This window comes from Pterocles gutturalis, unplaced genomic scaffold (assembly GCF_000699245.1).
Source record: "Pterocles gutturalis isolate BGI_N339 unplaced genomic scaffold, ASM69924v1 scaffold53704, whole genome shotgun sequence".
NCBI classification, from domain to species: Eukaryota; Metazoa; Chordata; class Aves; order Pterocliformes; family Pteroclidae; genus Pterocles; species Pterocles gutturalis.
In genome coordinates this window covers 5,225-15,755 of record NW_010130253.1, presented here as the reverse complement: position 1 = coordinate 15,755, position 10,531 = coordinate 5,225, and the positions used below count along the sequence as shown (strand labels likewise).

Here is a 10,531-nt window from a genome sequence, read left to right as displayed (position 1 = left end):
TTCAGAAGGATGGAGTGTTCAGTCCTCTCATTAAACTCAGAAGAGATTGTGGCCAGTTTGAGAATCAGGCACACATTCCACTGTGAAAACAAGAAGTGCCTCGCCTTATGTGTCATGTGCCATAATGCATTCCTCATGTGGTCCGTTTTGTAATTCTGGGAACTCTCTAACTCTAGAACAGAGTTCTGCAGCTTACTTATCTTTTGTTTTCCCTTATTTTTTCCCTTTTTTTTTCTTGCAGGTGTTTTAAAATGCAAAAAGGACAAAGCCTATGAAGGGGGACAGCTCTGTCCTAAGTGCAACAGCCCAAAACAGCTGCAGAAAGAAGATATTCAAAACTTAAAAGATATTTCCTGTAGAAAACCTGTCATTCAGTCCTCACTGAGGCATAATAGCACCACTCAGGATGAAGAAGATGGTGACAGTTATGAACTCCCTCTGGAAGAGCTTCAGTCCTCTCCATGGAACATCACTCTAAATATGACTGATGAGCATGGCAATGTCGTCCACCTGAACTGTGAAATCAAAAAACCAACAGGCTCTACCAAAATTCAGTGGAACCAAATCCAGACTCAAGAGATTGATATAAATGCTACAATTTCACTGGATTTTGAATGTCCAATGAATAGAGAAAACTATGAAAAACTGTGGAAGCTTATAGCTTATTACAGTGAAGTACCTGTCAAATTAGAGAGGGAAATTATGCTCAGCAAAGATCCTAAAATAAGCTATCGGTACAGACAAGGCTCAGACTATGATGCTCTTTACTACACAGGTGTAAAAGCTCAAATACTGGCTGAGCCTTCCTGGGTGATGCAACCTCTTATAAATATCCAATTAAATAGGCGCCAGAGTACAGGAAAAAAAGTGGTGCTATCTTTTTTTACTGTGTTTTCTCAGACAATTCATACCAAAGACACCAGGCAGCAGAGAAGCTGGGTAATGATAGAGCAAAACGAGAGCACAAGGACAGCTCAGAGTGTGGTGGAAGGGTCAGAGTGTCAGCTGAGCTGCAATGTGAAAGCCTCTGAGAGCCCCTCTGTTCAGTGGCTCTTCCCGGATGGAAGCAAACTGCAGGCACCATTTAAGCAGAAAGACAGTAGGTTTTCCATTCTCAATAGTGGCCAACTAATAATCAAAGCAGTGAGTTACACTGATGGTGGTTTATACCACTGCATTGCCCAAGTGAGAGATGAAGTGGACATAATGGCTTACAGACTTCTAGTGCAGCCTCCAGCTATTCAGGTAGCTGATTCAGATGTAGTGAGAGTTGAAAAAAATGTTGGAGATCCAATAGTTTTGCCATGCAATGCGGTTGCCATCCCAGATCCACAGTTGAGCTGGATTCTTCCAAACAGCCAGGTACTTAATGATGTATCAAACTCTTCAAAAGGATATATGTTGGACAATGGTACTTTACTTATTCCAAAAAGCCATGTCAGTGATAGTGGCCATTACAGATGTGTGGCTGTCAATCAGCAGGGATCAGATCAGTTTGTTGTAAGGGTCACAGTAAATAAAATGGTGTCTGACAGGTCATTTAAAAGGATAAAGCTAAAAAAGCGCCCAGGCTCAAAAATTTCAGCAAAAACAAGAGGGCGAGTCATAGATGATGGAGAGGGATCAGGGGCAGGAGGGGTGGATGAGTTCCCACGAAGAAAGAACCACCTGAAAGACCGGGAAATATCCTTTAAACAAAAAAGTGACCAAGAGCCAGAGGCTCAAATTAAAAAGGGGAAGAAAGCCAGAAGGAAAATGAAAATCTGGAAGAGTACTGATAGGACCCAAGACAGCAATGTTGCAGAAGGCCGGAGGGTATTTGAATCTCGAAGGAGAATTAATATGGCAAACAAGCAGATTAATCCACAGCATTGGGCTGACATTTTGGCAAAGGTTCGTGGAAAGAATCTTCCTAGAACAACAACAGCTACAGACACTTTAACAACTGCACTGCCATCAGTCATGCAGAAAACTACTCCAGTCCTTCATCCAGTAGCCGGCCCCCCACCTTCAGACACGGTAGTTGATGTGGTAGATTCCTCTGCTGATGCATCACCTGTGGGTGAAGATGAGCCATTCTCAGTCACTGTTTCCCAGAACACTAAAGCATTTTCAGTCCAGTCCATATTAACAAGGTCAGAAACTGAACCCTTCTCCAACCACAGGGCTTCAGAAACACCTACAAGTATATACTCTGTAGAAATCCCTGTCTCAGGTCCATATTTGACTCCTGTGTCTGTAACTGTGCAGCCTGAAGGCCAGCAGCATCTTGATGTCAGGATCAATGATTCAGTTGTAGTCAAAGAAAATATCCATGCTCCCACTGAAGAACCTCTAACCAGACCAATTGTAACAAACTTTCCTAGTATTCAGACCAGTTCATTCTCAGTGGAACATGTAGGTAGAACTGTATCTTCTACATCAGAGGAAAATTCTGCTTTTGCTGAGCTACCACTTGATGCTACTGTCCTAGCTGAATCTCAGACTGTGGATCTTCACAGCATCTTGGACACAAGTGTGAAGTTAAACGAAGTGGGTCCGATGAGTGTTGACACCATAATTTTAACACCTTCTCAGCTGGATGAGATCATCCCAACAGATTCTGTAGGCACTACTACCGTTTCTTCATCTGTTTTTCCATTTGATACAGTAAAGAGCAATGACTTGATACACCAGTACAAAGAAGTATCCACTGGTCAGACAAAAATGTCAGACTTAAGTACAAGTTTTCCAGCTGTCAAAGCCATCAGGGTTCAGAGCAAGGAAGAAACTGAGACTCACAGGAATACAGTGACTCAAGAAAGCACGTCCAGCAGTTATGCAGAGAGTTTTCAGGGAGGGGAACATAGAAATCTGGCTACTCCAAAACCAGATCCCACATTCGTTTTGCATAGTACTAATGCTCTTCATAAAGCAGCAAAGGGGGTAAAACCTGCTTCTTCCAGTGTTAGATTGACCACTGTGGCCACAACAACAGCTCCCTATAGAAAGACTATGCCTTCACCTGTTACTCAGCATGCTAGAAGAAGACCTTACGGGAGAAGGAGATTGAGGCCAAACCGAATCCGACAAAGACCAAAACCTCTGCCTCCTGTTGTTTTACCCACAGAGGCAATGCCTGTTGTTCCAAGGCCACCGGAAGTTGAAGCTGTGACCAAAACTTCTGCAACTCTTGAAAGTCCTGATCATAAAAACAATGTCAAAATACAGGCTAAGGAAGAAGAGCATATGGAATTCACTCCTTCATTAGTTACTGATCCAGTTGTCTTAGAGAAAATTACCAAAATCAGAGAGGTGGTCACAACTTCCTTCTTTAGGCCTACTGCTTCTCCACCTGAAGCAAAACGTGTGACACTCTCTACTGCTCCTGAAACCTTGGCACTTCCAGTGACTGCACCTACAACAATTTTTTCATCATATGTTGTACATGATGCAGTTCCCACGAAAGAGTCAAGTGCACCTCTTAAACCAGAGCACAGTGAAGTGCCAACATACCACTCATTAAACAATGTATCTGAGGAGAACAGCATTAAAGCAGATTCTAAAACTACAGATAGTGAGGCAGAAAAATCAAGCACAACAACTTTTCCTGAGCATATGAACAGCTTGATACTGTCTACAAAACCAGAATCTCAAAAGGAGCCTATCCTATTTGACTCAGAAGTTGTGGTTAAGGAAACAACTGCTGGAACATTCCAGCTGATATATCCCACTATGACTGACTTAAGTATTCCTGTTGGCACAGTGGAAGTTTTTAAGGATCTCTCTGTTTCAAAGGAGCCATGGCAGCCCACAGTATCTTTAGAAACACCAGCAGTAACTGAGCCACCTCAGCGACATGAAATGATTACTTTGTCCTCCTTCAGCACGACAGAAACTCGAACTTTTTTACTCAGAGAAACAAAGGAATCTGTTGCTTCTCAGAGTGGGACAAAGCTATCTTCCTTGGATAAAAAGGAAGCTGTGTCATATGTATTTCATCATGATCCCACTTTACAGACAACTGAAAAGCCTCCAAATACATCCACTGCCTTTATTCCATTTATAAAACTTGCCACTCTTCCCCCTTCCATTTCAAGCACTTCACGTCCTTCTCTTCATTATACCACTGAGGAAAGTAATGCCTTCAGTCAAGAAAGGTTCCCAGAAGCAAAACAAGTTGAAGAAGATGGTGACAAAATGGTGGTGAGCTCAAGATGGAATGTACACCCTACTCCTTTCTCTAGCCAAAACAGGATTCGCATACAGTTGAAAGAGGACCAATTCAAAGAGTTGTATACTAGCAAGTCAAACAACAGTTTACTGCTAAATCCAAACCTGCCCCATCCACCGTCTGGAATGATACCAAGCCTAAACCAAAGACTGCCTGTTGTGCCTCCAAAGCATGTTCCAGTAAGAGGCACAGTGAAGCCTCCATATGTTGTAACACAAGGTTCATTTCGCTATTTCGTAACACACCAGCCTCTTTACTACACAAACAAACCAGAGATAACAGCATATGCAGCACGTACCATCCAGGAGAAAAAATCTTTCACCTCTCAGAGGGAAACAACTAATCCAACAGAAGCCTCTCCATTTCACAAAACAAATCCATTCACTACAGACAAGTTCAGTAATCAGGGTCAGAACAGATACAATATTAATTCAAGATTTTTTGGAAATAACTATGTTCCAGATAACAGAGGCACAGCAGGGAGACTACCAAGTCCAGGGATCCCCTATTATCCCAATTCCAGAGTGCCATTCCTTTTCAACAGAACAAGGATATTCCCTCCCTTAAGTATGACTCCTAAACCAGTTGTCCCTAGTCAACTGATCCCAAAAGACACAAATGAGAAGAAAGTTGCCCAGGTCTCCCCTACTAGGATAACAGTGCAGAAAGCTACAGCTATTCCAGTGCCTCCAATGCCACACGCCACAACCACCACATCACCACCACCAGTGATTTTGAAGATTACCCCTCCAGCCTTTCTCTCTCAGCGCTCAAAAGCACAGATATCCACTACAGTTCATCCTTTTAAAAATGTCCATCATCGTCACCAAAAAGTTCCATCTGTGCCTTATGTGGGAGGCATTATGCCACACAATTCCACTGGAATTCATTCTTCCACTAATTTAAGGATACACGGAGAAAGACCTAAAATTATCATCAAAGGGTCTCAGAGCATGTCCATCCTTGCTGAAACAGATGCTTTTATCCCTTGTGATGCAGTAGGGGAACCCAAGCCTTTTATTACGTGGACAAAAGTCTCTACAGGTAAGACAGAGAAAAATGTGTTCTTCCACACAGATTTTTAAGAGTACAAATACTTGGGTTGTTGCATGGAAATACAACATGATTGCAGGAATGGTCCAAAACACTGAAGAATAATTTCTCTCCCTTTTAATCATTATAGATAAAATGTGATTAATTGCAACTAATCATTACAGGTAAAAAATAACAGTATTTCTTGTAGTAAAAGAAAACCTTTACCATTTAATAAGTTTACTTTTTGAAGGGGGAATAGAAGCCAAATCTGATTGTTCACAGCAGTTAGGATTTATGATGACAACTCTTGTGAGTATGGGTTTGTTAACATTACTGCCTTAAATATTGCTGTGTGTGTCATCTCCATAAGCAAAAGGAAAAGAGAAATTACTTAAAGATTTAAGAGGAATCCTAAAGCATAAAGCCCTTAAAAGTTCCCATACTGTACATACTTCCAAGATGGTATGGTTAGTCCTGCAATAGAAACAAAGACTAATTTGAAGTGTGGAGAGTGTCAGAAGATGTCATGTGGTCCATCTGAAGTTGTTATTGGTGTTAAGTAAATCTAAAATCTTATATAAGATGTTTTCAATGCAATGACGTACATCTTGACTTTCCATTTCTTTCTTTCATCTCACCTTCCCAGGAGCTCTGATGACAGCCAACACCAGGTTACAAAGGTTTGAAGTCTGGAAAAATGGTACCCTCCTTATCCGAAATGCTCAGCTTCAGGATCGTGGACAGTATTTGTGCACAGCTCAGAACCTGCATGGCATAGATAAAATGATCATTGTGCTCTCAGTTGTAGCCCACCAGCCCAAAATTTTACTTTCCCGCTATCGAGATGTCACTGTCTATTTTGGAGAGACTATAGCAATGGAATGTCAGGCTAGTGGGACTCCAAGCCCACATATTTCATGGATTTTCCCAGACAGAAAGATTTTGCAGACAGTCACCACCACAGAAGGCAGGATAATGCTTCATGAAAATCGAACCTTATCTATCAAGGAAGCAACTTTTTCGGACCGGGGAGTTTACAAATGTGTAGCAAGCAATGCTGCAGGAGCTGACAGCATTGCAGTGCGGCTGCACATTGCAGCCTTACCCCCCATCATCCAGCAGGATAAGCAAGAGAACATTTCTTTGCCCCTTGGTAGCAGTATTAACATCCACTGCACTGCCAAAGCAGCACCTTCACCCAGCATCCGCTGGGTGGTCTTTGATGGCACACAAATCCGACCTTCTCAGTTTGTCAATGGAAATTTATTTGTTTTTCCCAATGGAACTCTTTATATCCGCAACGTCTCCCCCAAGGACAGTGGGACCTATGAGTGCATTGCTGCTAACATGGTGGGAGCTGCCAGGAGAACAGTACTACTCCATGTGAAGAAGCATGCATCTAATGCTAAGATCACTGGGAGCTCTCCTCAGAGGACAGATGTAACATATGGCGGCATCCTGCATTTGGACTGCAGTGCTTCTGGTGACCCCTGGCCTCGGATATTATGGAGGTTGCCCTCTAAAAGGATGATTGATTCCCTGCACAGGTAAATTACTATTTGAGGTGTCAGAACTAAATTACAGTTTAGATGAACTTAGAGAAAAGACCATTCATATCCGTACAACTTTAATTCTTGACTTCTGTGAGTTTTGAATGAGGTCTCCAATCCTTAAGGAAAAATTTGAAATTATATCAAAAGATAGCCAAGTCATAACTCAGCATAATTTTTTTGAAAACAATAGTACTCTGGAAAAGTCAGCTTCAAGTGTTTAGGATAAACTGCCATATTTGTCTTTTACAGACAGGCACTTGTAAATGTATTAAAAAGTCCAAAACAAAAGTTAAGATATGTAGCTTGAGTACTGCTTGTCCCAATGTTCTTAGTCTGCATAGAGTTGCATAGGTGCCTGCTTTTCCCCAGAAGAAATGAGATCACTGAAATTTTTTATCTGTTATACAAATCATTATACACATGTGATAGGTTTGCCCCTGGAGGGGGGCCAAACCCCCCACCCAGTCCCACAATTCCCCCCCCCCCCAAGGATAGGGGAGAGAATTAAAGGGGTAAAGGGAAAAAAGGACTTGTGGGTTGAGATAAGAACAATTTAATAACTAAACTACAATAATATTGAAAATAATACTATATACAAATAGACAAATGAGTGATACACAGTGATACTGCCCCCCCACCCGATGACCAAGACTCAGCCTGTTTCCGGCTAATGATCCCAGAGCAGGGAGAGTCCCGAAACCACACTCATGGAACAGAGATAACAGTCCGAGTGTCCCAGACTGAGAGATGACCGGAGTGGGGGAGGAAAGGCCTTGGGAGAGCGACCACCTGGAGCAAGATGACCCAGAGCAAAAGAGATCTGGAACCAGATCTTCTGGAGGGTCCTCACCTATATACTGGGCATGACGTGTATGTTATGGAATAGATTATTGACCACTTTGGGTCTCAATCCCGAACCTAAGATCAAATCCTGGGCTAGTAACTGGGGCTGTGCTCCCTCCCAGCTTCTCCGGTCTGCGGACAGCCAGAGAAGCTGAAAGACCTTGGCAGCCACATAAGCATCAATTTTTATCAGCTTTCTTCTGAGCACAAATCCAAAACACAGCCTCTTGCTAGCTATTATGAAGAAAGTTAACTCTGTCTCAGCTTAACCTAGGACAACACAGTAAGGGCAAAAAAATCATCTTGTAATTATTTAAGTATGATCATTTTAACATTGTTGTAAAAGTTACCTTTCAGTAAGGTGTGTGTCATTGAATGGAACAGAGTAGAATCGCTTGGTTACAAGGGAGTAGAATTATTTTTTCCGTTTGGTTTTTGGTAGTGAATGTCTCGGGCATTTCAGACCATCCAATTATCTATCAATAGCAATGCTCTTCTTTTTTTCAGTATTGTTGAGTAGTTGGGTTTTTACCCCAGGTTTCACTCAACAATTAATACCTATATTGTGATTTTGCAGCTCATGTTCTGTTATCTTTTCTTTCCTTACAGTAGCTTGGAGACTAGAATCAAGGTATTCAGCAATGGGACTTTGGTTGTCCATTCAGTTACAGATAAAGATGCAGGAGACTATTTGTGTGTGGCCCGCAATAAGATTGGAGATGACTACGTGGTCCTCAAAGTGAATGTGATGATGAAACCAGCAAAAATAGAACATAAGAACGAGAATAACCACAAGGTCAAGTATGGAGGGGACCTGAAAGTTGACTGTGTAGCCACAGGTCTGCCAAATCCTGAGATCTCCTGGGGTCTCCCAGATGGCAGCATGATCAATACCTTCATGCAGTCAGATGACAGTGGCAGCCGGACGAAGAGATACGTGGTCTTCAATAATGGAACCCTGTATTTCAATGACGTTGGGCTGAGAGAGGAAGGGGACTACACTTGCTATGCTGAGAATCAGATTGGGAAGGATGAGATGAAAGTGCGGGTCAAAGTAGTGGCTGAGCCTGCAACTATCAGGAACAAAACATACGTTATTATTAATGTACCCTACGGTGATGTTGTCACAGTAGCATGTGAAGCCAAAGGAGAACCCACTCCCAAAGTGACCTGGCTCTCCCCAACCAACAGGCCCATTCCTGCCCTATCTGACAAATACCAGGTATATAGGGATGGCACTCTCCTCATCCAAAAGGCCCAAAGATCTGACAGCGGTAACTATACTTGCGTGGTGCGGAACAGTGCTGGAGAAGATCGGAAAACTGTCTGGATCCACGTTAACGTTCAGCCTCCAAGAATCAATGGTCATCTCAGCGCAATAACGTCTGTGAGGGAGACAGCCATCAGGGACAGCCGGAAACTTATTGACTGCAAAGCTGAAGGCATCCCTGCTCCACGGGTCTTATGGGCTTTTCCAGAAGGAGTAATCCTACCAGCTCCCTACTATGGGAGCAGGATCACTGTGCATCGCAATGGTACTTTGGACATCAGAGGGGTGAGGCAGACAGATGCGGTGCAGCTCATCTGTATTGGACGGAATGAAGGAGGGGAAGCGAGACTGATTGTGCAGCTCCTCATCACAGACCATTTGGAGAAGCCCTCCTTCAGAGACCCTGTCAATGAAAGGATCACTGCCATTGCTGGGCACAGCATCAATCTGAACTGCTCAGTCCAGGGGAACCCCAAGCCCAGCACAAGCTGGATCCTTCCCAATGGCACTGAAGTGCTGAGTGGCAGCCGTCTGCACAGATTTTACCATAAGAGGGATGGGATCTTACACATCAGCAGCCTCTCTGCTGGGGATGCTGGGACTTACCGTTGTACAGCCAGAAACCCAGGAGGTTACGTGGAACGCGTAGTCTTCCTGAAGGTGGGGCTCAGGCCAGAAATCAGCAACCAGTACAACAACCTCGTGAGCATCATTAATGGAGAAACTCTGCAGCTCCATTGCATCACCCAGCCAAACCAGCGGGCACAGGTCTCCTGGACACTGCCCAACGGGATGGTCCTGGATGCCCCCCAGGCTGTGGGTCGCTTCTCTCTGATGGAGAATGGCTCACTGACGGTACGCGAGGCTTCTGTATTTGACAGGGGCACTTACCTCTGCAAGGTGTCCACAGAATATGGCAATTCTGTTATGAATGTGCCTGTCATCGTGATAGCCTATCCTCCCCGGATTACCAGTGAGCCAGCACCTGTCATCTATGCTAGGCCTGGAAATTCAGTAAAACTGAACTGCATGGCCATTGGGATTCCTAAAGCAGAAATAACATGGGAGCTTCCAGACAAATCGCATTTGACAACAGGAGCTCAATCCCGTCTGTATGGAAACAAATTCCTCCACCCTCAGGGGTCATTAGTCATCCAGCAGCCTACTCAAAGGGATGCAGGCTTCTATAAATGCACTGCTAAAAATATACTAGGCAGCGATTCGAAAACAACCTACATACACATATTCTAACACTAAAACAAACGTACTAGTGTCCAAGTCACCGCCAAGTGAGTGTAACAAGGAAAGTACTGCTTGCAACAAAGCCAGAAAGGCTGAAGGGGCAAAAAAAAAAAAAAAAAAAAAAAAAAAAAAAAAAAAAAAGGAATTAATCCTATTTTTATGAAAAGTGCATTACTTTTGTACTCAATATGGTAGTATGTCCCTGCAATGAAAGGAGGCAGTAGACATACTGAAATTGAGGAGACTGACACATTGGAAAAGGTCTTTAAACTGTTAAGACAATGTAGTGTGATTTTTCATGCTATCCAGTAGCATCTGAGACCTAAAGTACTCTATTCCTGTCAATAGTCCAAAGCTATTCCTTGTTTTAACAAG

The 10,531-nt window shown here is 43.1% G+C and overlaps 1 protein-coding gene across 1 annotated transcript; it reads left to right on the top strand.

Annotated features, from left to right (window-relative positions):
- Positions 1–241: 241 nt before the first annotated feature.
- Positions 242–10,255, top strand: MXRA5 (matrix-remodelling associated 5; the record flags this gene model as incomplete). Its single annotated transcript, XM_010080143.1, has 3 exons — positions 242–5,257; positions 5,895–6,795; positions 8,254–10,255. Coding segments are annotated over 3 exons (7,829 nt in total), but the record flags the coding sequence as incomplete, so codon positions are not given.
- Positions 10,256–10,531: the final 276 nt, after the last annotated feature.